This window comes from Cyclopterus lumpus, chromosome 23 (genome assembly GCF_009769545.1).
Source record: "Cyclopterus lumpus isolate fCycLum1 chromosome 23, fCycLum1.pri, whole genome shotgun sequence".
Classification (NCBI taxonomy): domain Eukaryota; kingdom Metazoa; phylum Chordata; class Actinopteri; order Perciformes; family Cyclopteridae; genus Cyclopterus; species Cyclopterus lumpus.
In genome coordinates this window covers 14206110-14233295 of record NC_046988.1, presented here as the reverse complement: position 1 = coordinate 14233295, position 27186 = coordinate 14206110, and the positions used below count along the sequence as shown (strand labels likewise).

The window sequence follows — 27186 nt, the reverse complement described above, 5'->3', positions numbered from 1 at the left end:
TGAATGAGATTGAGAACTTTCCTCAAGACGATGCGTCACCCAGTTATGACTCAGAGCCAACGTTGATGTTGTTAACACCTTTTTTTTGCTGCCGGTGCAAACGTGGACACGCAGTGTGAGATGCAGGATGTCGGGCTTTCATTTTTAATGGGATAATTGCAGTGCATTCTGATGATAACAATACAAAGAAAGAAAGAAAATGCTGTTTTTGACCTCTAAATTAATCATTCCCAGCATGTCCCATATTAATCACTGCCCACTTTTACACTTTACAGGCATTGAGGAGACGCTGACCTTTTTTCTTTCTTTCCCACAGCAGAAACGTGCAGGTGTCACTAATGAACATCACGTGTTACACCTGCACCGTTTCATTCTGGGAGACGTGAAGATGTCGGCAATGAAAAGGGATTATTTTTCCTAATAAATAAATATAATTGCTAAACAAATCCACCGTCTGAAGACGTAGGAAGGACCTCACGAGCCACACGGTTCTGAGTTTGGGGACGTGGACGGAACCGGGACGTCGGTCTTGCTAAAGGGGGGGGGGGGGGGTATAGGCCTACAAAATAAAAGACCCCCAGGGCACCGACTCTGACCCATCAAGCATAACACTTGTAGGATAAGAAGGAATCTCACACTCAAATCCACAAAGGAGGGAGGAAGGAAGCAAGAAGAGAGAACGGGGAGAGAGAAAAAGACGTAGATGTCAACGAGAGGACGACGAGGAGGAGGACAGATAAGAGATATAGCAGCTGGCAGGGGGGATGATGGAAGAGGACAGGCCCGGACATCAAGACGACCCTCCTCAGCCTCTTTCTGGCCCCACCAGCGGCGTCCCAAAACCGCTGCATCGGCACTTAAAGACCGAGGGAGATTATCTGCTCCACTTCGCAGCGATCAGCCGCTGGGAGCAGGAAAAAAAAACCGAACACAGAGTTGAATGTCACTCTGGCTTATTTATTGCCATTACAGCGTTGTTTTCTGGCTCATTTTTTTCTTTATGTAGGCAGGTGTAACTTGAACTGAGACACCAGACACAACACTATCTTCAGGGATCTTTATTTCTCGACTACTCTTAAGGGATTTAGAGTAGTATTAATTTAATTTCGAATGTTCAATTTAGAATAGATTTAACAAAGATGGTCCAGTACATTTACACGGTGCACATAGAATCTCACTTGAAAACCTAACTAACTCAAAGTGCAAATAATCGGTGTATAATTCAAGTGCATACATTCAGTGTAAAAATACAGTGCAAAAATAACTGTAGAGGTAGTTCTTCTGTTAACACAGAAATAAAAGACAACAAACAATACAAAACAGTTAACTCTGAACTTAACATGAAACACCCGGTCCACTAACAAAGAGAAACCATGCAGCATACCACAATACATAACGAAAATAAACATTATTTTCAGTACAATGGACATGCAGTAAATGTGCTCGAACATGGATAATAACAGAATGTATCCCTGTAGGATGGTCTTAAGATGACACACATTATTATCTTTACATTCTCCTCATGAACACTCAGCACATGTAAATACAATCTGTAAACATCGGGCCAATTAACTCCCTAACGGTGCATTTAGCGTCACACAATACATTTCCCGACTTCTATACCCTCATATAAATGAACATCTTTCGATTGTTTAGTAAAGAAATAATATTTAAAACATATTCACTCACACGGAAAACAACCAACCCGTCACCAGCTCGTCACCCGATACAGCGGAGCCCACTTCCTTCTTCGCTCCCTGCCACTGGCCCCATCCAAAGTACAGTGCCCTCTAGTGGCTCCAGTGGTGACAACTCCCTCCCACTAGGTTACATACTCCCCTGCTAAAAAAGTCCACGTCCTCGGGGACTTAACTCATCGTTCTAACTTCTTTCACTGCTTCCCTGAAGAATGCCGCACCCATGCTGGTCAGCAATTGGGACAACACATCAGGACTGAGTGAAATGGCATTACATGCTGATTTCGGGACATGGTGAGGGTTTGAGTGTACTCCTGCATTTGCTCTCAGAGTCTTTCGAGGTGCTGGAACAGGAGCAGTTGTCTCCACATCCCCGCTAGAACAGCTTCCGGTAGTCAGAACAGGTGTTTGTACCTTAGTTTCACTCTCAGGAGATTTCACGTTTACTGGTTCAATGCCACCTCCAGACTCTGTGTCCCCTTGATCATAATCTCCAGGGACATCAACTCTCGCTACCCCCGAGCACAGGTTTGGACAAGGAACTTCCTCCAGCACTACATACTCAGGATCTACATAGGCTGGGACAGACTCAGAAAGGGCATAAACAGGTGTCAAGGTAGGGGCACTTGCTCTCTCTCTCCTGGGAGCAGGGAGAGGACCTACACAAGGTCTAAGATTTGTTCTATGGACCCTTTTTACCGGACCACCCTCCACAGGCTCTACAGCATGAGTAGTACCTTGTACCTCTACTACCCTATGAACAGTAGGCCCCCACGCGTCTTGGATCTTATTCCTGCCCTGAGGCCGGTGGCGAAGGTACACCAACTGACCCACATCCACTGGTGGACAGTAAACTTTGCGTTTGTCCAATTCAACTCTTTCCGCTGCTTTCTGCTCAGCATATTCTTTAGCTCTAGCATGGGCTTCCTTAAGACGCTCCTGATGCACTATTAGCCAATCATGTTTCTTGTCTTGCACTTGCTCCTGCCCTAGTAGAGCATCCACAGGTAAGTGTGGATGCACCCCAAAAAGTAGGTAGTACGGTGTGTAACCAGTAGTCGCATGAGGCGTCACGTTGTAGGCATGAATTAACTCTGCTAAGTGCTCAGGCCAACGCCGTTTCTTCTCTGGTGGAAGAGTACGCAAGAGATCATGGAGTGTCCTATTGTATCTCTCACATTGTGCATTTCCCTGGGGATGATGAGGTGTTGTTCGGGTTTTCTTTACACCATATAGTTTGCATAACTCTGCAACTATTTCGCTCTCAAAGTTTCGGCCCTGGTCTGAATGTAGCCTCTCGGGCACACCATACTTCATAAACCACTCCTGGAGGAGTATCTTAGCAGTAGTGTTAGCTTTCTGATCACGGGTAGGAAAAGCTTGGGTGAACTTTGTGAACACATCTGTCACAACCAAAACATTCTCTCTGCCATCTGAAGCAGGCTCTAAAATGGTAAAGTCTACAGCAACCACCTCCAGGGGCCGTGTGGCCAAAAATGCCTTCATAGGAGCATGTATCTTGGGCTGGGGCATTTTGGTAAGGACACATCTCCGACATTTTTTAACCCACTGTTCGACGTCGTCATACATGCCCACCCAGAAACACCTCTGTTTCAGAAGGTTTTGTGTTCTTTCTATTCCCTGATGCCCCATCTGATCATGCACACTCTCTAGGACTGGTTCCCTCAAACAGGTGGGTAGCAGGAGTTGGTTACATTCACCCACATGAACATCATCAATCACACGATAGAGTAAGTCATCAATCTCCTTGATTCGGCACCACTGCCTAAATAAGGAGACCACCGGCTTGGCTAACTTTGTCCTCTCCTTAAAGTTGGGTTTTTGTTTCTTTTCCCAAAACTGCCTGAATGTACTGAGTATGGGGTCTGTGTTTTGAAATTTGCGAAGCTCTTCCTTAGAGTAACCCGGCAAGGTGGGGATGTTACTCTGCCAGTCACTCCCATCAGTACCTTGCACGGCCTCTGAGGCACGTACTTGCCTCACTCTACAGCACTTGATCCCTGCAGCTCCTAGTTCTGGCCCTAAAGCTGTTCCCTTCCTCGCATTGCAGATGGCTACACATCCATCAAAATCTAAGTCATCTGGGTACGGTTGGGGCTCCCCCGCTAACGGCTGCCTAGAGAGGGCGTCTGCCGCAGTGTTACAGCGACCTGGCCGGTACTTAACCTCAAAGTCAAACACTGCTAACTGAGCTACCCAGCGCTGTTCGATGGCGCCCAACCTAGCTGTATTAAGGTGGCACAAGGGGTTGTTATCAGTGATGGCAGTGAATTTAGAGCCTAGGAGGTAACCTCTAAATTTCTCTGAAACCGCCCACTTAAGGGCAAGCAGTTCAAGTTTCATACTGCTGTAGTTACGATCGTTTTTCTCTGCATTACGCAGCCTCCGACTGGCATAGGCAATCACTCTTTTCCTCTTACCCTGCTGCTGATACAGGACAGCACCTAATCCCAAACTACTGGCATCCGTCTCAACAGTGAAGGGAAGAGAGAAATCAGCATAACCTAACAAAGGAGCACTGGTGAGTTTCTCCTTCAACAGATCAAAAGCTTCCTGACACTCTGCTGTCCATAAACTTCCAAACAGCTGTTTGGACCTGGATGGACTGTTGTTTCTGATGCACGTATTTACAACATCATGTAGTGGGCCTGCCAGCTGAGAGAACCCCTCTATGAACTTCCTATAATAACTACAGAAACCTAAAAATGATCTTAAGTCCTTGACAGTAGTGGGGGCTTCCCACTGCTGCACTGCAGCTATCTTATCCGGGTCGGTCCCAATGCCCTCAGCTGATATCTGGTGGCCAAGGAAACGTACCTCAGACTGCAGAAAATGACACTTCTCTACCTTGACTTTGAGTCCTGTCTCCTTCAGCCTCTGCAGAACCTTCTCCAGCCTCACTAGATGGTCTTCAAAAGACTGCGAGTACACCAAAATGTCATCCAGATACACAAGCATGATTTGCAGAACCAAGTCACTCATTGTTGCCTGCATCAGTCGCTGGAAAGTTGCTGGTCCATTACACACTCCGAAAGGCAACCGAGAATACTCGTACAACCCAAATGGTGTTGTAAAGGCCGTTTTCTGCCTGTCATCCTCATGTACTGCAACCTGATGGTACCCGCTAGCAAGGTCAATGGTCGAAAAGAACTTTGCACCATGCAGGGCATCAAAACACTCATCAATGCGAGGCAAAGGAAAAGCGTCTCGTCTGGTTTTTGAGTTTAATTTCCTGTAGTCCACGCATAGCCGTAGACTACCGTCCGATTTTCTGACTAGGACCACCGCTGAAGCATATGCGCTCGTGCTTTCATGGATAACACCCTTCTTTAGAAGTTGCGCGATGTGTTCCCTGACCTCGCTATACTGTGTAGGGGGTATACGGCGGTAGGGCTGGGCTACGGGTGTGTCATCCACCAGATGGATCTCATGTTTAACCCGGTCTGTGTAACCTAGGTCCTCATCCTGAGCAGCAAACACATCTGCATACTGAGCTAAAAGCACAGCGAGCTTAGCCTGCTCCTCCTCTGTACCACCTATGTGCAGCCGGTCCAGTATTGACTGAAAGTCATTGTCTGCTTTTGGTTTCTCTTTCTGGTCAACAGTCACCTCTTCCTGCTCAGCTGAGATACGCTGGAAGCGCACCTCTGTCTGGTCATTTTCAACACACTCCGCCGGAGACACTGTGCCCAACCTGGTCCTGGGCTGCAACCATACATCCTCCTGTGAGAAGTTCACTACCTGCACTGGGAACACCCGCCTAGTAGCCTCTATCAAAGTGGGCACTACCACAAGACCACCTGGCAAGGGTGTCTTAGCTGGTTCCAACACCATGTAGGTGCTATCATCAGGTTCTGTTTGCAGTCCTTTTGCATAAACCGTGGCAACAGAACAAGCTGGTATACGTACTGAATCTCTGCCTGCTATCCTAGCTGCCGATATTTTCTCTTTTACCACACACGTCTGTACGCGCTGAAATACTTCCCTCCAGTCTGGATCAAGCTCTCCCTTAAGGGTAGTGTCAAACTCTGCCGTAACCAATTGCTTGCATCTCTTAATTATGTTCATACCAATGAGACCTGGAACTGAATCCTGAAAACTCTTCGTTTGTGGTTTTAACTCTTTGTTCTCGGTACCTGACTCTTCTGGGACTGGATCTTTGACAACTAGAAAACCACACTCTGGTATGTTTAACCCCAGAATAGATTTAACAAAGATGGTCCAGTACATTTACACGGTGCACATAGAATCTCACTTGAAAACCTAACTAACTCAAAGTGCAAATAATCGGTGTATAATTCAAGTGCATACATTCAGTGTAAAAATACAGTGCAAAAATAACTGTAGAGGTAGTTCTTCTGTTAACACAGAAATAAAAGACAACAAACAATACAAAACAGTTAACTCTGAACTTAACATGAAACACCCGGTCCACTAACAAAGAGAAACCATGCAGCATACCACAATACATAACGAAAATAAACATTATTTTCAGTACAATGGACATGCAGTAAATGTGCTCGAACATGGATAATAACAGAATGTATCCCTGTAGGATGGTCTTAAGATGACACACATTATTATCTTTACATTCTCCTCATGAACACTCAGCACATGTAAATACAATCTGTAAACATCGGGCCAATTAACTCCCTAACGGTGCATTTAGCGTCACACAATACATTTCCCGACTTCTATACCCTCATATAAATGAACATCTTTCGATTGTTTAGTAAAGAAATAATATTTAAAACATATTCACTCACACGGAAAACAACCAACCCGTCACCAGCTCGTCACCCGATACAGCGGAGCCCACTTCCTTCTTCGCTCCCTGCCACTGGCCCCATCCAAAGTACAGTGCCCTCTAGTGGCTCCAGTGGTGACAACTCCCTCCCACTAGGTTACATTTAATTAATTCAAGTGGATGAGATGCTCCCCGGCCCTCCCCTCCCCTCCCCCAGAGCGTCCACCGGAGACGAGAGGGGATCGTTGTGATGATGAAACGCTGAACTCCAGAGGATGCCAGGAGCTTTTTGTTCTCTCTCTCTCACTGATCTGGTGCTGATGCTGAAGCAGGGCTGGAACATCGCCCCCTCTTGGACAACAAACAGCATCGCAGACGAGGCGTGTGCTGAATCTTACGATTAGCTGACTTTCTTCTTTTTTGTCTTCTTCTTCTTCTTCTTCCTCCGAACCATCACCTCGGGGATGAAGTGACGAAGCGGTGAGTCTCCTCATTGAACCGCTCCGGATCTCTGAAACTGAAGAGACGCAAGAATTAAGAAGTGACGTTACTCAGATGAGCAAAAGCAACGTTGGCGACGCCGACGTGTAGAAATACTGTAAGTAATAAAAGTCATGCATTTCAAAGTAAAAGCACAAATGTATTGGCATCAAAATATACTCCAAAATACCAAAAATAAAAGCATTTAAAACTGATAGAGTAGCATCTTCTTCTTCTCCGTCCGGCTGTTGTTAGAGTGACTTTATAACAGTAAAGCCGAACAATTGGAGCAGCGAGGGGCTCTAGAGGGTTAATGTGGGACGTGAATGTAGATTTAACCCACGCGTGTCTACACGGGGGTTTGGGTTAAGCCTACAACTTTAACACTGATGTGTGAAAACACTGTTTTCTTTTTTATTTCTTTTAGTTTGAATATACAATGTGTTGTATATAAAATACTCGACTGTCCTCTGATCCCCTTTTGAAACTCTAAAGCCAAATGTATCTTTCTATTTTGGACTTTGATGCAAGTGTTTTTCTTTTTTTAACTTATTGGTACTTTATATAAATGTGAAATTCACTGAACTAGCAGAATGTCACTCAGAGGATTATTTACTGCTCTTAGATAAGCGACTCCTCTGGTCCACGACGTCTAGGTGTCCTTGGGCAAAGACCGTGTGATCTCATGGGCAGCTGGCCGAGGATGAAGATCTACCAGGTGAATTAAGACAAAGGCACCTCAAGTTGTCAACTTTAATCATTTAATCAGACAATTTAACAGCACCGCAAACTGCTTCCTCCAAAGTGACAAGACGTCGACTGTTGTTGATCTAATTTAATATCCAGCTATAATATTTAGAAGGGGGAAATAAAAAGCTCACTGCTCCACGACGGAGACCGGAGGACTGAGATAAGATGCTCACAAGAAGACTCGAGAAGAGGGGCGGCTGCCAAACTAGAGATTAGAGGTCAAAATATGAGGATGTTATGCTTTTGTTTATCAGATATGATTGAAAATGTAATTTATCCGAGTGTTGGGACTGCGTGTCGGACAAAACCAGAGATCTAAAGATTGTACCTTGACATCGGATATGATAATCAGGATGTCTCTCTATTAATAAAACAAATTACTCTTTTTAATAAAAAAAAAAAAAGAAGATTAATCAATGTGAGAAATGATTGCTGAAATAAAGTACCAAATGTTGAAAAACACTACTTGGAAAATTCCGTTTTATATTTCTGAACACAGTAAAAAAGGTTAAAAAACAAACAAAGATTTTTTTTCTTCCAAAAGGCAATTAGGTTTTTCTCATGTTAATGTTATTAGAGGAAAAAAAAATAGAAATGCTTCGTCCCAGCTCAATGAAGTTTACTACATTTTATTTTATTATTATGGCTGCACCATGCATATCAAATGGGAATAATATGGGTGTAATGTCCATTATTTTGGACACATTTCCCCCAAAATTCAACCTGATATATTTGATATATTTTTAACCAACCACATAAAGGAGTACCGCTATCGTCCAACAGGTTTGTTGTAAGAATAAACACCCCATCGTAAATGTCTGTGTAGAGATTTTATTAAGGACATAAACCATAATTTACTAATATAATGCAGTCAAGAGTTCACTGAGCTCCGGCTTTGGGTGGAACCCACTCGTGGATCTTCTTCTTGGTGGTGGAGAAGGGCACGTACCGCTCCGAGGTGGCGCTCACGTTGAACTGGTGGACCTCCGCCAGGAACTTCTTGGGCACCGGCGGATGTGTGGTGGGGGGGTTCTCCGTCATGCAGTGCAGCCAGCCGTGCCTGAAGAGTGAACACAGAGTTTATTATTATACTTTTACATATCAGAATCTGAGCTAACCCTCAGCTTTTTTTATTCAGGAATACATTTTCATCTCTTAAGGAGAACTGGGAAAATATTGAATGGTCTTAGTTGCTTGAAATCAGCGAGGATGTGTTTAAGGTTGATAGTGGACGAGCCAAATGTGGCGCCTGGAAAACCTGGAGTTTTATCCCAAATGGTGATCGTTGTACTAATATTACAAACTGGAGGTTCGTACCACTCGGAAGGAACCATGCTGGCGTCCAAATCCCACATGGTGTTCTTTCCGTTCATCTCTTTGGTGTAGATCACCCAACGGTGACGTCCTGGACACAAACAAAAAGAGTTTATTAATAGTTATTTGCCTGCGACAGATTAGTTATAACATATATAAAAAAATAACCCAGATATTTCTTTGTGTAAACTCGACTCACCGAAGAAGTATTTCTTGTCCTCGTAGTATTTATTGCCATATTTATCCACACCAACCAGGGCTCCTACCTTCGCATCTTGCACCCTGGACATGACACAGTGACAGTCAGGTTGACAGTCCCAAGGCACACAGTATGCTCCACTTTATTACCATTTTCTGTTATTATTTACAATTTACAAGACATACAACGCGTTGACATGTCTGGCGAATTTCAACGTTTTCTGGGAGTTCCGCTCTCCTTTATCAACCCGGTTTACACGTCTTTAAAAAACCTCTCAAAGTCAAATAATAATTCAGTATAAACAATAACTATTAAATTAAAACAGACCTCAACATCTGAACAACAAAGCCTCGAAGTCCACCATGACCTCTTATTTGTTCAAAAGCCCTTCGGACGAGGTTCGCATACTCCGCCATCTTGAGACGGAAGAATTACCGAGACGGACTGGTGTGCGTTGAAAAGAGGTCCGAGTAGCAACGACTAGCTCGTGAACATTTCAGTTCCACATGTAGATATAAAAGTATCCGGTAACCGTAAGAGTAATACTTGTTTAATATACTCGATCAAATATATGCGAAGCATAAGTACTATTTAAAAAATCAACATACGATTTGTATTTTCCATAGTTACACACTTGTATATGTATTTAATGTTCAACACTAAGATATTATACTGTATACTTGTATTCTTTGCACATGAAGACAAGCTCTATTTTTTCATTCCAAGTATAAATTGACTGAAACAAAATGTAATCTTTATAATAACCAGGGTATATAAAATAGACAAAACATTAGATAAAACTCCAAAACATCTCTCTATATAAAGTATATACACACAACTCTCGCACAATGTTTATTGTCTTTCTTAATTTTGGACATATTTCTAATTTATATTGTACACCCTTTTTTAAAATGTTATTTACATGTTCAAGGATGGTGCATTTCATTCTATGTGACAAATACAACGTTGATCCTGAACTATCATACATGTTACTGTTGCTGCAACCACAACAACAACAGTACTTAATACTTCACCTTTGCTGTGACTACAGTTCGTAAACCGTTATGTTTTTTAATTATTTATAAATGTTAAATTTACAATGTACATACAGGAAGTAAAAAAATAAATAAATGTATATGCAATTTATATGCTGCATTCATCTGCAGCAGCCTTGTAATTAGTTGATTGAAATTCCACAAGCAACTCCCGGCGTGTTGCTCGAGGGCACTTCAGCAGGTAAACCGATGTTACGGGGCTTCATCCCTCTGCTGCACCAGAGTCCAGCGTCGCACCTCAAGGGAGATAAGAGGGGAAATAGAGCATACAGTAATAAAATAATAAAAAAAAGAGCCTTATCTCTCAAACCAGTGCTTTGATGGTTTAAAGAGACCCAGACAACAGATGACAAACAGTTCAACCACAGCTCCTCCACATACATCCGTCTGCTTTTCATCCTTTGAAGTAACAATTCAGGAAATGAACACAAGAGGACAATATATTTATTTATATATATATATTTATATATATTTAATTAAAAACTGTTGCCTGACAGTTTAGAATCATTGTTTATAGAAGACTCCGACTCCGAGAGAGTAGATGTTTACAAATGGTCACTGTTAATGTACAATCGTGAAGAAATGCATGCTGGGTAGCTCCAGACTAGCAGACATATAACCTCACGGACACAAATCCCAACTGGAGGCACACATGAAATTGTATGACGACAGCACCCAGAGAGCTCTAATGACAGATTTAACTATTTTATTCCTTCACAAAAAAAAACAAAAAAAACATTTGGGTAGTGCAACATACAGCAACCTAACCAAGAGGAAACAGACCTGGACAACGACTGTTTTTAAAAAGTACAAACCTCGAGTACCCTGGCTAGAAAGTGAGTAGTCATGCAAACTGGATGCCTAAATGTGTCCTGATTTAGTGAAGCATGTCAGACAGAGCACCTACATTATTGCAATTCATCTAAAAACAGAAGATATAAAGCACAAAAGCATAAAAATGTAAAATGTTTTCTTCCTTTTTGAGCATTTCCTTAGAAATATAGTGTGTGCATACTTTCCACAGTATTTGCCCATTAGAAAAATTACAAAAAAATCCCCTTCTTGTGTGAGAAGTTCTCTTTTAAATTTAAAAGAATAAACTGATGGAAACACATTTCCTAACAGACCCTGACTCCCAAAATAAGCGGCAGCCTGTGCTTTTGAAAGAATAAATCTTCCTATTTTATAAATATTAGCTCTTGGCTCTGATATATATATATATAAAAAAAGGGTCAATGTTACTCTTTCATGTCATTATAAGCAGTTTGACCCGTTTAACCATTTCTAATGTGGCTTAACAGGCAAAATACAGGTTTAAAAAATTGAATGAAAAATATCTACATTATTCATGACATTTCCAGTTTTTCTCCAGGACGTTGTTTCTTTAACCATTTAAATGTTTTCCATGTAAAATAAAAAAAAATAAACCAGGAGTAAAATCTCTTAACCAGAGAGATCAACCGAAGGAGCAGAACATCAACTTCCTGTTTCTCCGTAGAAGCCGGATTTTCACAGTAAAATCCCACTTTGTTGCACGAAACAAACTCTTAAAACAGACATCGACGATACTTTTGCTTTTATGCTATTTCAGGTGAACAATCTTACTAGTTTAAATCGTTCAGAATGCGTGTGTATTTCTTTTTTTTCTTTATTCTATCTTTAGATCTTGACACAGTAGGTTTTTAAACACACGTCAACACGATCAAATGAAGGCGGACAGTTTTGTATATTTAGTTTCACACAAAAAAAGTGATTCCTTCATGCAGTTTAAAATAATTCATTTAAATATTCCCCGACAACGCTTCCGTCTCACTTCCACACACACACACACACGCGCGTTTCTGGACTTGACCTTTGACCCACAGCTGCGACGAACCATTAAACTCCGACGTCTGCTGAGCACCAGCAGGCGTTGTTGGTACTGGCGATGTGTTTCAGAGGAGCAGAACCCAGTTCTTTTGAGCAGGTTTCTGTTTTGAAGTAAACAGTCCATCCGGAGTCCTTCCTGAGCTGGTGACCCCTGACCTGAGATCAATCGGGGGAGGGGGGAGGGGGGGAGGGGGGGGGGGGGGGGGGGGTGTCGTGAGTTGTCTATCAACTGGGGCTGCGATGAGACTTCACTGCCGTGGAAACTGAAATTACTGTTCAAGAATCATGGCCTCTTGGAAGGCTTCGATCCATCTAAAAGACAACAATACAAAAACAGGAAATTAGCTACAAAAAAAGCATTCAATGTGATAATAGAATAACTTCAATTTATGTTTATTGTTGGCATTTCTTCAGCCATATATATATATATATATATATACACACACACACAGAATACATAGTAATGATCTCTATTGTGAGTGGCGGAGTCCGCCATTACCGTTTAGGATATAAATGTAAATGCACTGCGGATCGACAGCATGTAATTCAAAGCAAACATATCCTGCTGCTTGACATTAAAAGCTTTTATTGTGAAGAGGTCACAGGAAATGTGACGCATTTGTCCACATTAAAACCAGCCATTTGTTTCGACGTTTAATACATTTTTAAACATTGCAGTAAATCACGCCGTACTGTGTGTCCCACAGCTGTAACTTTTATCGACTGACTTCTTTATTTAAAGTTACACATGTTCAAATTAAATCATCCCCCCCCCCCCCCGTCTGCCGTTGTGATGGAGGTACCTCTGAGCGGTGGGGATGTCGTCCGCTTTAAAGATGTAAAACAGCGTGTTTTTGTGATACAACTTGAACTGCAGCTTCTGAGCCGGCCCGTTCTTCTCCTCCCTCAGGAAGAAACCCAGCAACGGCTGACTCTCCAACGCTGCCACGTCCTAAACGGGGGAGAGAGATAATTACTAATTACTCTAAGCAAAAAAGGTTGAAAAGAAAAGTTAAAAAGCCACTCGTGTTTTAGGAGAGCACATTGCGTACCTCGCTGGCAGCGTAGGTGTACAGGACTTTGTTCTTAATGACAAACCACAGCCTCTTCCACTGCTTCTTGTTGCCCTTTGACCGGTTTAAGTAGCCGCTCATGGAGGAGTTCTCAGTGTTGGCGGACACCTGGAAAAAAAAAAAACGCACAAACAAATAATAATAAAAACACTTGAGACCGTAAATAGATGCTAAATAAAATCACACCACAATGTTGGTGTCAATTTTTTGTGTTCCTTGCCTCTTTTAGTGCAGCAGGAATCTTCTTCTGTTTTCTCGTGAAGGAGAAAGCTCCGGGTTTGATGGGAGAAACCGATGTTGAAGCACAGCGGTCGCCTAAAAAAAATGTGGGGGAAATAATCTATAAAAATAGACCAAAACTGTATATTTATATCATCTATATATATATTCTGTATTTTCGTTATCGTCAATACCGTCAACAAATCCCACGAGAGACAAAAAAACAAACAATGCGTTAGTCCATCATTCCGTCTTTAAAATCGTTAAAAACATTAAAACAAACTTTAAAAATAATTTCCTATAACGGGTTTCCTAAATAAATAATGTCGTCAGGCTTTACATCTGATTGTCCGCGTTTTCACTTACTGTTCTCCTGCAGTTTGACGAAGCAGTGATCGCACACTCGTGCCGGCTGGTTCTTCAAGTACTCCAGGTAGTACTTGTTGGCGGAGCACGCCTGACACACCACCTGTCGGACACACGGGGGGAGCTGCGATGAGAAGGGGGGGTTCGTTACAGCGACTCGGGGGGGGGGGGGGGGGGGGGGGGCAGCGGTGTAGTCTTAGTGGTGGTGGTACAGACCCGTCCGCAGGCGCGACAGTGATGCCTCCTCCAGGTGAGGGTGAACTCACAGGTGCACATCATGCACATGGTGGCCCTCAGGTCTGGGATCCAGATGGGAGCCTTTGAACCCAACGGGGCCCCGGTGTCCACGACGCCCTCCGCCTGGGTCGAGAGAGACGGGGAGGGTTTAAATGGACTCATTCAGGAGGGAGGTATGACGTAAACAAACACACAGATGTTAAGTCGTACCTCCTCCTGACTTCGACTTGATATGAAGGTTATCTTCTTCTTCGTGTAGTCGTCTATCGCCTTGGCGATGGCCTCCAGCCACTCGTCTCTCTCCGTAGCGGAGCTGCAAGACACACCAGAACTCTCTCGCTCAGCGACAGTGGACATAACGATCAATTCAAATTCACAGAAGCTCGCGGCTCATCGCGCGGCGCGTTTGACGTAAGTGGTGGAGACCGACCTGGCGGACAGGATGAAGGAGCGCTCCACGCTTTCGATGTTCAGCTCGTTCTGATAGGCCTCTTGGCTCGGCTTACTCACCTGGAAAACACACCAGGAATCACAGAGAACGTTAAAACATGGACGTTATATATATATATATATATATATATATATATATATATATATATATATATATATATAAAACAAAATGAAAGTAAAAAAGGACTCATATTAAAATAAAGAGGGCCGTCACAGTGCAGTCTCTAACCTTCATCCCAGCTAGAGAGAGGACACTGTTGAGTTTATACTGGGCAGACTGGACCGGAGTGGTGTACATGAGTGCATCGTTAAACTGAAGAAAGCAGACACAAGAAAACGTCAGAAAAACATACAGAAAAAACAAAACAATTATATATATATATATATATATATATATATATATATATATATATATATATATATAAAGATAATATAATATATATATATATATATATATATACCCCCATTTTTGATATATATCTATATATAAAAATGAGATATATAGATATAAATATATATGTATTTAGATATATAGATATAAATATATAAATTCTATATATATATATAAATAGATAAATATAAATATATATAAATAGATAAATATAAATATATATAAATAGATAAATATATATATATTTTAAGGCAGAACAACAACATAACGTAAACTGGATTTATTTATCGCTCACCAGAAAGAACATGCGAGGCTGCATGATTTTCCTGGACAGCTTCATGAGAGTGCCCTCCTTCAGAAACACCTGGAAATACAAACGTGCTGCATTTAGAAAAAAAACACCTGCAGTCTGTGACATGCGCAGTGGCGAAACACTCCCGATTCACAGAGAAACTGCACCATTATTGCTGACGCTGCAAAAAATTGTTAACAAAAACTTTGGGACTCACCCTGCCCGGCTGAACGATCTCATGGTGGCCGTTGAGACTGTACTGAATCTGCATGAGCTTCTGAAAGTTATCCTGTGAAACAGCATCAGAGATGTGAGGACACACACACACACACACACACACACACACACACACGAGGCAGCAGTAGACTTCAAGGTGCAATAAGGTCTCACCCCTTGTTTCATGATGTCATTAGCGTGGTTGGCCACTTCCTTCACGATGCTCAGAGCAGCTGCACGGAGAGCAAAGACACAACGTTAGTATTTGGCGAACGGTCGTCCTGGTGGACTCTAACAGGGGGGGGGGGGGGGGGGGCTGTCCTTGATCTGACCTTGGGTGTCTTTGTAGTCCTCCGAGTCCTCCGGAAGGTTCTTCAGATAGTCTGGAAAAAGAAGTTTCAATTAATAAGAAAAAAGGAGAGGTGTCCGCCCGCGGCAAAGTGCAAGAGCTGACGAGTTTAAAAAAAAAGAAGAAAAACACCCTTATCATTCTGATCTGAACGGAGAAAACACATCATGATATGATTCATTACTTTATTCATCCCCGCGGGGAAATTCAGTGAAGCAGCAGCAAACATGTTTACAATAAAAAGAAAAGAGAAATACACAAAGTGCAGATAGGACGTTCCTATTTATATCTCCAATTTTCCCGGATCGTTTTGCAGAACATCGATACACTCGGGGAAGAAACAAATCCATATTTGCTCTCGAGACATAAAAACAGAATGTACAACATTTTATTATATATATATTTTTTCCTTCTTTGATGATATAAAATGGGAAAATCCTCATTTCCAGTGTGCAGCCTTAGAAATAGTTTTAATATTTGAGAAATCTGTGTCGATCTCCTCAGGGCTGTGAAAAATAGCTATATTTATCCTGCCTGTGTATATATAATATTCAGTTACTGTAGATTCTTTACTGTTTTTAAATCACTTGCTTTGACATTTTTTACTGTGTCTTTAGTGTGCACTTTAACCCCTTTGCTGCTGTGATCCTGTAAATGTCTAAGACTAATAAAGGATTATCTTATCCTACTGGAACCGTCCACTGGGTGCCAGTACGGTACCAGAACAAAAAGGAGGATCTCCCAAGGTTCCTTCACCTGCGGTCACCTTTGACCTTCAGCGAACAGTGAAGGTGTGTCGGGGCCTTTGTACCTGTGAGCAGCAGCTGGTACTGAGGGATCCTCTGCACCGGTTTCAGCAGGTAGTGTTTCAGAGCCAGACTGGCACACCTCGGACTCATCTGAGACCGAACACACACAGAAGCGTCCCGTTTACACAGGTGTGACAGCAACGCTTCTATAACCACGTCACTGTCTCTTTAAATGCTGGAAACTGTATTTTACACATGACGTAACATTAATAATCTCCATGCAAATCCTCTACAAAGTAAATCAGACGCAGATAAAGAAATTAACAAATATTATATAATAATATTACACTGTTCTCGGGGTCAGAAAACGCATAATTCGCCATTAAAAACAAGCACGTGACTGCATTTCCGGCGTTTACCTCAAACTCTCTGACAACGGCGGCGAACGCTGCGTTTTTCCTGCACTGCTCGTCCAACAGCGCGACGTTGTTGTCGAACTGGCGGATGTAGGTGGAGTACATCTTCAGGTAAGGGCCCTTCTGGACGAAGATGTCCGACAGCCTCTGGTGATCGCTCCTGGAAGCCGACGGGACACAAAAAGTAGTTCATTTAAAAAAAGTGACTCGAAAGCGAACTAACGTACAAGACCGTGTGTTGTTTTTTCAAGTATTTATGGACGACATATTACTCGCATGGAAGTTTTAGGGAGAGCTGCAGCGTGAGGCCTGAAATGATCCGAGAGGTCGTAAACAAACCGAAACACTCGTTTGTGGCGTCCATTAAACCTGTTGATTGCACTGTAAAACTTCACGAGGACGACAATTACAGTAATTTAATATAGCAACCGATGGTTTGTATGACGAATTAAACACCGACCTTAGTTTAAACTACCGTATACGGTGTTTTAATTGAGGGGTTTACGTGAGGTGAAGGGGGCACGCTGGAGTCCTGGAACCAAACAGGAAGTTAGTTTTCTACCGGTGATTTATCAACACGGGGGGTCGTTAAAGCCGTGACACACGACGATAAAAAAAGGGTACTTTAAACCCATTTTTACTAATTGGATTCATAACTCAATCTTAAATGTGTGTGTTGTGCTTTGTGTGCGACTCGACTTTCAGGGGACGACAAAAAAAAGGCTTATAACTCACTGAATCAGTAGAAATATCCCCCAGGGCATTGTGGGAGCTAGAAAATATGTGCGTGTGTGTGTGTGTGTGTGTGTGTGTGCGTGTGTTTACCAGTGTGCCACTCGCTCCTCCAGCTCCCTCAGCAAGTCTCTGTTGAGCTGGTAGAGTTGAGGCAGGTAGTAGAGGATCTGACTGAGGATCCGCTCATCCACCACCGGCTTCCCATTCTGACGGGTTGCCTTGGCAACAGCATCTCGAAAGTCCTGGAAGGAGACGGAGGGTGAGTGCTTTATTTCACACACACACACGCGCATTTGCTCGCTCGCACACGCACGCACACACTCGCACAGCTGACTCAGCACTCTTGACTTTGTCCACTGTGCCAACACACACACACACACACACATCCACCTGGAAGGAAGCGAGGAGGCAGAATCCTTTTTTTTTTTTTCATTCACAGCTTGAATGTCATGTAACATTAACTTTACAGGTTCAAAGTTCATTTAGCAGTAAAAAAAAAAGAAAAAAAGAAACGTCAACAAAACAAAAACACAAGAAGAGCTAAGAAGTAGAAAGAGAAAACTCAGCAAATTAAAATATTATCACAACTTTTTTTTCTTGGACCCTTTGACAAAAAGAAGAAAAAACGGACAACAATGCATGCTGGGAGTTCATATCCACGAACCGCTGCAGCGGGCGCTGGGCCAACGAAAGACGGCGATAAATTAAACTCAAGGGAACGACATTTGCTTATGTTTTAAAAACGGCTTACGGCCGTCTTAATGTTCACAAAACGCACATGAACTAACAATGTCTCCAACCCACGCGCCCACCTGCACACACTCAACATAACACACACACACACACACACACACACACACACACACGCATGCAGAGGATTATCTAAGGTATGTGTGGGTCTGGAGGTCGTCTCTGCGGCCTGAGGAAGCAGCTGCTGTGCGGCCGTCCGCGGAGAGAGGAGAATGTGCTCTGACCTCTTTCCTTGGACAGATATAAATATATATATATATATATATATATACATATATAAATATAAATATATATATATATAATTATTCATTCAGAAACACTGCATTGGGGGGCAACAGCACAGCATTCTGCATAATTTATCTTTCAGCAGAACAAATGCTGCAGACTCGAGGAACCCCGACTACCACAAGTCTGTTTCTAAATGTATAGTCGGACTTTTGCACACCATAAAAAGGACATGATAAAACAATTAAAATCTACTAAATATCTATTTTCAGAGCAGTAGAAGTCTCTTCTCAAATACTGTCCCACATACTGACATCAGATTATTAAAGAGATAAGGACAATATTCCAAATATAAGTTGTTATTCTGTTACATTATACATGGGGGAAACTTTACTTGTATACTTAAGACTCACACACAGTTTAGTGGACACACACACACACACACACATCAAAGAGCCCGCCCCCCTACTTGTGGCCGTGCGTTTACCTGCCCACTGCCGCTCACCGGGGGGGCAAGGGGGGAGAATAACTGCATTATTCAACTCGGGGCACTTGAGCAAAGACAACACCGGCCCGAGAACTCATTAATTCATGTCCATCCGAGAAGAAAAAAAAGAAGCTTTGAACGCCACTCAAAACAACCACAATAAAAAAAACATACGCTGTTCTTCCTTTAATGCAACTCTGGGATGAATAAGACACTTACTATGTGAAGAAGCTTCAGGACGTCCACAAACCTGAAACAGGAGCATAACACATCACTTACATGACCTTTTAATGGCGTGTTACGTGTTCATTATTACAAAGAAGCACTCACACTTTCTCGGAGCTCATGATCTCCTGGGCGATGTGCACCACCTTCTTCCTCTTCGTCTCGTCCTCTTGCTGAAAGAAAACAACAAAATGGTTCAGCGAACAACGGCGGACTCCCCCCCCCCCACACACACACACACACAACCTTAGGACTCACAGGCTCGCTGCAAAGCACCATGATCACCGGGATCCTGCTTCACGCCGCGCAAAGAAAAAAACATCGAGATTGAGGTCACCAGCTCGGATTGAGGCCCGAAAGCAGAGCGCCGACCTTCCCCTCCTCTCTCCCTGTGTCTTTCTCATGGTGTGTGTTGTTGAATGGTAATGGGGCGGTCTTTCAATAACTTAATTTGGACCGTGGCCTCGCCTCGCCCCCCCCCCCCCCACACCGGTCTTGGATGTGTGACACCCTGGAAGGTTTGAGGGGCATCGGACACACAGACTCATAGAGAGCGTCACACAGGGGGAAGAAAGAGAAAGAAGAATAGCTCATTCAGAGAGCTATTCCTGAACCTGTAACCCTTCGGTGTTTGCTCACCATCCCCCCCCCCCCCCCCCCCCCCCCCTTTCAACACACACACACACACACTTTTGGAGAGCTGTGATGAAACACACTTGGCAGCAGACGTGCACACAATCTCCAATCTCCAGCCCCCCCCCCCCATCGACTCTGAATAAAATGCAGCCACATCGAGGGGTCGGTTCCCAACGTGGAGTTCAGGGACCCTGAAGGTCGCACGATACAAAACTCTGTTTCACAAAATTGGGAGTTTTTTTTCTGGAGGGACTTTCTGCTGATTTCTGTTTAATATAATTGCAAATTTAATATCTTGCAACTTTGGACTGTTCTGAACAAATTTCTGTAATTTTTCAGAACGAAAATGATCAATTAATCAACTAAATAGTCGTCAGATTACTCAATAATGATAATAATAATAAAAAGAATTGTACAGCACCTTTCAGATAAGAAATGCAGCCCCAAGTGCTTTAAAAATAAATAAAAAAGTTAAATAAGATGGAGAATAAAACACCGTAGTTTTATATTCCATCCATCAGATGGAATATAAAACCTGAATAACCTGAATTATATTAATAATAATTTTCTGCTGCAGCCCAAATCTGATTCATTTGTTAAATATAAGTGCATAGCAGGCTTTTTAATTCACTAGATACAAAGTTTATGTTGAAATATAAAATGAAAGTTTTTCAATTCGTCAATGGAAAACAAATACCAAAAATGACTTTTAACCAGATGTTTGTAATAATTAGTTAACTAATGTCGTTATAATAAAAATAAATGTTTTATTGGCTTTTATATGAGCCTTATAATAAACATAGAAGTGAGCCTGTCAGCTACATTCGGTTCGCTATTGGGTTTATTACTTTATAGTCGTTGCCGTGTGACGACTGTCAGGGAGAGGATTACCTGTCGGTCGGCCACGTCCAGGTGCTCCTTGCTGGAGGCGGAGCTCCCGTCCTCCTCATCGGAGCTGTGGATCTCCTCCTCCTCGGAGTGGACGTCCTGCCCCAGCCAGCCGCTGCAGACATTCAAGCCAACAAACACATGAAACCACGAGCAGCAGAAGAACACAAATAAAGATTAAGGTTTGTTTGCATTGAGTCATGGAGCGAAGCTCAATTAGAGGTGTTATTGATCACCAGGTGACGACATCCAGAATGATAAGAATCACTTTTGGAGGGTTGAAGAAAATCCCTGGTGAGACTAAAATAAGATAACAACAATAAAAAAAAGAAATTTGATGTGCGCCATCATCATTAATACCAGAACTGTCCCAATTAGACAATTAATCAATTAGTCGATGGACAGAAAAATTATAATTGAAGTATTTTTTAGGCAGTGAAAGTGGTTATGATGGTGAATAGGAAGTTGTGATGGTTAATAATCAATACTGAACGTAAAGGCTAGTTGCACCCCTGATTATTATTGATATTATTTAATTATCAATTCAGTATGTTCATACATTTACTTTTGTATTGAGGTTGATATGGATCATTTTTCAAATGAAGAAGTATTCATGATAGTAATCACAATTAAAAGATGAATCCGACTATTATTTATTCATAAAGCTATTGAAATAGTTATTTTTTATTATTTTGGCTACGTCATGTCCTAATAGTTTTATTCATTTCATCCTGCCGAGTCCTTGTTATTGTTATTGTTATTATTATTATTATTATTATTATTATTATTATGTTGTAGGGAGGTCTATATCCATAATGCTTTTCTATAAAGTGATTAAAAATGTCTTTATAAGCCGTCTCTCTCTCTCCTACACAGCTCTCTCAGTTTTTGGCAAAACAATAACAACAACAACAACAAAAACAGGGTGATGGCTCAGAATAAATATCAAATGGGAAAAATTCTCACATTTCCTTTAACGCTCATTCCTCGTCACAATCTGTTCAATTAACACACTTATTCGGAAAAGGCCCAAATTCTAAAGTTTTAGCTCTTTAACAGCAGCACTAATAAATGTTTTATATTTGTATAGATTAAATTATTGCAGTGTTGTTATTGTTATTTGAATGGGGTTAGTTGTACGGAGCTCTTTGTTTTGCTTTTTTAAAGATAGACAGATAGTTACTTTATTAACCCCACAAAGGGAATTATGTTCACTATAGCAGCATTTATAGATGCAAGTAAAGCAATAATACATTTAAAAAAATGCACAATATGTAATATTGAATTAACTTACTAAACAATAAATCATAAAAAACATACTGTAATTCATATATTTATCTGGTTATGTTCAATTTCCTTTAAGAGTGCGTCCTATATTTTTATCTTCAACTTAAATAGTTTATGTTTTTCTTCCGATATTTCACCTTCTATATATACGGCCCTCTGAAAAACTGCTGATTTTCCACGCGAGAGATTAAAACATGTGGGAATTTACTGCGATGAGAAAGAAGAGGAGAAAAAAATGGAGCGATGAGGTTAGGAAGAGGCTAAACGTAGTGCGAGGGCGTGCAGGAGGAGGAGGAGGAGGAGGAGGAGGAGGCTGGTGGTTGCTGGAGGTTTATTTTCCCTGTTCTAGAGAGCTGTGTGGCGTTTCTGCGATCCTCAGACATTTCCTGCCCTGGCCACTGAAAATAACCCACAGGAAAACAGGCCGACCTGCTGCACTTCAATGCTCCATTCAAAACGCGATGGCCCCCGGCCTCAAAAGGCCGACTTTCACACACTCGTGAAACACAAAAACCGCCGACCTGTCACCTGTGCCGCGGGGTTCCCACACTGGAGCCACGACGGGCAGCTCTGAACCGTCGTAAAATACAAAACTAGCAATGTTCACAGCAAAATAAAGATATTTAATGGATAATATCTTGAGAAAATAGCATGTTTTTAGTTCTTTTCTATTAGAATGAGAGATTATTCTGCCTCAGATGAGCCAAATTTGATGTTTCCAGCTTCTTAAATGTAACGATCTGCTACCATTCTGTGTTTTATGTCGCTGTTAACTGAATATTTTTGGAAAAGCGATTTCATAAACTGCTAAATATGTGAAATACTCTACCTCTCGTACTCGTGCTCCCTGAGATAGGGATCCTGCACTTCGTAGATGTCTGAATCCGCTCCGTCGGGGTCATGTGACCAGCCCAGCCTCGCGCCGTGAAACGGTAAGTTCATGTACTCGGGGATCTCCTCGTACAGGGGAACGTTCTCGTACTCCACCAATTCCTCTTCGTACTCGGCGAGAATATCCGCCTCCACCATGCAGCTGCTGGGCCGCTCCAGGCTTCTCCCCCCCGGGCTGGAGTCCATGCTGGTGCAGTCCAGGGACTGCCCTCCCTTGGCCAGCAGCTTTGGGAGCATCTTGACGGACAGACGGAGCTCCAGCAGCTTCCGGAAAGAGAGGCTCCTCTTTTGGGAGTCGGCCCGGGTCGCCAGGTCGGCCGCCGAGAAGGACTGCGCCCTCTGCTTGACCCCCAGCGCCGGCGCTCGGCTCTTTGGCGGCACGCTGCTCCTGGTGGGCATCTGCCGGCTGAAGAAGGTCACGCAGGGTCGGGTGAAGCGCCAGGCGGTTTTCTCCTGAGGGGGCGCGGGCAGCTCTCTCATCGGGGTGTTGGCGTGTGGGGGTGCGGGAGGACAGATGGAGGGCGGCAGGCTGTGTCTCTGAGGTTTTCTCGGCGGCGCCCTCGGCGACCTCTGATCCTCGGCGGAGAATGCCTTCCTCGCGTGAGCCAGAGGGGGGTGACAGCCGAGTTTTATCTGTTTGGGGAGGCTGTGAGTTACCGGGTAGCGCTCGAAGTCGCCGTACCCGTCCTCTTCGTCCTCCTCCACGCGGTGCTCCACTCCCCCTTTTTTGTGGCTCGTCGAGTCGGCGTGCGAGAGCAGGACTAAGGAGTGGGAGGTGTTTTTGTTCAGAGGGGGCGCCACGTGGGCCGTTCTTTGAAGGCGAGGCGAGAGGGAGGTCTGTCGAGGAGGGGGGACGGGTGCGCCGGTCTCATCGTCCCCCGAACCGGAGTCCTTCTGGGGTGAAAGGTCGTCGCACGTGTCCTGCTCGAGCTCCTCGCCGTCAGCTGGACTCGGTCTCCCCTCGTCCTCTCGCTGTCTTCGTTCCTCCGCCACCTGATCCGGGGCACTGCGCTCCACGCCATCCTGCCTCACCAGGGCCGGCTTTTTAGGTTTGCGCGGGTGAGGGACTGGGAGAGGCTTACTGGGGGCAGCGGGGACCTGCAGGTCGGCGTGAGACCTGTTGGGAGCGCCGCGTTCCACCCGCGAGGACTCTGCAGAAGGTTCACGGGGAGGAATACTCGGGGGGACAATGATGCTGCCTGCAACATCACAGGCTGACATAGACTCTGTTAAATCTGTGTTTTGGGCCTCGGCCTGTACATTCACTTTCGCTACATCAGCACTTTCCTGATGTTTGACAGTCCTCTGCGCCTCTTTGTTGACGGATCCCCGATCCAGGTGTCTCAGTCTTTGAGGTTTGTCCCTGGGCTTTTTGCTAATCCCTCCACCTTCCCCCTTCTCGACTCCCTCCTCCTGGTTGTCTGCTCCCTCTTGCGGCGGCGTCCCCGTGAATCCTTCTGTAGAAATTCCATTCTGCGACGGCTCTTTGTGCAAATCGCTCCCAATCTCAGTCGTGTTCCCGTTTTCCAGACGCCGGCACTGGGAACAATCCCGGAGCCCACAGGAGCAGGTGGGAATGATGTAATCCGAGTCACGTCCGTTCGTCTCTGATAAAATCCCATTTCTGGAGTTAAGAAGTAAGAGGCCGTCGCCCAAAGCTTCCTGCTGTTCCTCAGTTAGGATGAAGGGTTCACCGGGTTTAGGTGGCAGGGGTGAGATGGGGGGAGACGAGGCTGTGGATTTGGGAATGGAGGGTTTCGGGGCAACAGTCGGTTTAGTCCTCTTGAGAGTAGCGAGGGAGGGTTGGGAGAGAAGACCTGGTTTGGGGGCGATGGGTGGGGGAGAGGGTTTGGTGGTGGCAGGGAGTTTAGGTTTGGGAGCTAATGGAGGCTTCTTCACACCTGCATGTAGAGAAGAGGGAAGAGATTTACAGAAAAAAAAGTCTAAAATGATGAGAGGAGAGCATGTTTCATGCACACCTGCTCTAGTATAAGCATGGACAGCTGCAAGCTGTAATTAAAGCTCGGGGTCAAAAGGTCACTGAGGGTTGGAATAATGTGTGAAATGAATCCAGGGATTGAAATTAGAATTAAACTTGTATCACATCTGCTCAACTCGATTAGTAAAGTAATAATCTGACGAATGAGCAACGGGCTGTTTTCACCTCTTACTTGCGGCAGAAAATACAAAGTAAATCTGGATTTGTCTCTTCCTTCCTGTTTTGAATTATAATCTAAATACAAAATTAAAATCAGCAGAAACCAATAGTATAATTAGATTGGTATATTCTTTATTCAACATTCATCTGTCTTTCTGCTCCGGCTTTGTTTTTTTTCTCGCATTTCTAAAAGTCATGAACTAGGCTTTAAGGTCTGTTTGAGGCACGTATTGAGTCAGCGTATCGACTTGTATGTATTTACTGTAAATCATTTACTAAAGTTAGAAGCAGACAGAAAATCACTGATTCATTTGGTTAAATAAAGTTGAAATACAAAAACACAACAAAAAAAACAGTCTCTACAATAAAAATAATAATAATAATAATAATAAAAGCTGTGAATTGACATAGTAGGCGATTTTTTTTTTTTTTTAAATGTTCCGCTCTACTTCGACTGAAACTTTTGGCTGGCCGACAACCACGAGAAGTGGAGTCATCGAGCGGATGTTTCCCAAAAAGGGCCAGCGACCAGAAAACCGCTGTGACTCCCAGACAGAGAGAGGGAGAGAGAGAGAGGGAGAGAGAGGGAGAGAGAGGGAGAGAGAGGGAGAGACAGAGAGGGAGAGAGAGAGAGAGACACTCGCTCCAGGTAAGCATGAAAGTCACATAAACACCCAGGTTATTGCACAGTAACTAACACGTGTAGGCCCTTTTCCATTCGACATGCACCTTCTATGAGAAAAGTTCCACTTTAAGAAGTTGTTTGCCAAAAACTTCTTTTTTTTTCTTCCTTTTTTTTTAATTGAACCACGCACGGGCGGAGAATCGCACCTTTAGGATCCAAAATGTCACTTGTTCTCTTTTAATGCATCAGCCGAATTTGCCAGTGCCATAAAAAGCACAATAAGTATGTCGGTGGATATATATAGAGACTTTAAAAAAGATTTAACGAGGAAATACAAGTTTTTTTTGAGCGGAGTTTGGCCTTGTGTTTTCGATGTGTATTTATAAAAAAAAAAAAAAGAAAAAAAAGCCACGCCAGGTATCTGGACTAAAATCACGCTCCCGTCGCGGAAACACGACCCATCACAATAAGCCCAACTCGCATATCTCAGCGCACTAAAGCTTCAGCTCTTCATCCGGACACGTGTTCCGTGTTTTATATCAGAAGTTAGCGCTGCAACGCGTCGTTACATCAACAGCAGGACAGATGTTTTTTAAGACAAAGGATTTAACCCCCTCCAGCTGCAGCTGTGCGTGGCTTCAATATCAAAACGGAAACATTGTCACATTCAACATTGCACGGTTCGTCCGTATTCTGCATATAAACGTGCTGAGTGTGTGTATTTAGTTTAGGAAACAAACCTGTGCTCATGACTCCCGACTTGCTCCTTTCTCCATGAGTAAATTATTATTATTTTTTTTACTTTCAATGGAATTGCGAGAAAATCTGCTTTTTTTCCTCCGTCGACACCATTGTCAGTTTGAAAACCACTCCGGGGGGAAGAAAACATGCGAATCCATCGCTGTCGCTCCTTATCGTGCCAGCGGATGCACGGCTGAAGTCTTTGCGGTTCTTACTTTTCCCATTTTTCCACCAAAAAAATAAAAAAAAAAGTTTTCAGCCACGGTGCTTTTTTTTCCCCCCCCAACAGTGTCAAGTAGGACACGACGAAACAAAAACACTTCCGCGTGTAGATTTCAAAATAAAAATAATCGTTGAAGACGATCTGGTGCAGTTGTTGTAATTTGTACGTGATACACATAATTAAGCATACATGTAAGTTCGGTTGTGTATTTTCAGTAAATATAAATATAATTCCGATCGATTCCGTTATTTCAATTGACAATAAATAGTTGAAAATAAATGGTAGCTTCTTATTTTGAAATGGACTTCCGGTAATACACCGGCTGACTTTACACTCGATTTCCTCGCTTCGCTTTTTTTCCCCTAACGGTCGCCCCTCGCGCCCACTTGAGGCGCTCTTACCGTTTCGCTCGCGAGCAAACAGCG

General features: G+C 43.2%; 2 protein-coding genes across 3 annotated transcripts; both read right to left on the bottom strand.

Moving 5' to 3' along the window:
• Nucleotides 1-8506: 8506 nt before the first annotated feature.
• ndufa12 (NADH:ubiquinone oxidoreductase subunit A12) lies at nt 8507-9656 on the bottom strand. The gene is made up of 4 exons (XM_034526314.1): nt 9536-9656; nt 9209-9291; nt 9013-9100; nt 8507-8755 (listed from the first exon to the last, which is right to left on the bottom strand). Exons 1-4 carry the CDS (start codon nt 9622-9624, stop codon nt 8575-8577), a joined length of 441 nt encoding a protein of 146 aa, XP_034382205.1. The 5' UTR covers nt 9625-9656; the 3' UTR covers nt 8507-8574.
• Nucleotides 9657-10952: 1296 nt separating this feature from the next.
• On the bottom strand, nt 10953-26822 carry fgd6 (FYVE, RhoGEF and PH domain containing 6). 2 transcript variants are annotated; one of them, XM_034526700.1, is made up of 21 exons: nt 26538-26822; nt 22953-24915; nt 20840-20951; nt 19418-19485; nt 19307-19337; nt 17716-17867; nt 16894-17050; nt 16537-16624; nt 15709-15759; nt 15551-15609; nt 15378-15449; nt 15164-15232; nt 14707-14790; nt 14458-14537; nt 14238-14340; nt 14007-14150; nt 13791-13893; nt 13426-13520; nt 13185-13313; nt 12936-13084; nt 10953-12444 (listed from the first exon to the last, which is right to left on the bottom strand). In XM_034526700.1, exons 1-21 carry the CDS (start codon nt 26545-26547, stop codon nt 12402-12404), a joined length of 3762 nt encoding a protein of 1253 aa, XP_034382591.1. In that variant the 5' UTR covers nt 26548-26822; the 3' UTR covers nt 10953-12401. The 2 variants fall into 2 exon arrangements, with proteins under 2 accessions (XP_034382591.1, XP_034382590.1); XM_034526699.1 differs by having other exon boundaries at nt 12337-12444; nt 13791-13914.
• Between the last annotated feature and the right edge of the window lie 364 nt (nt 26823-27186).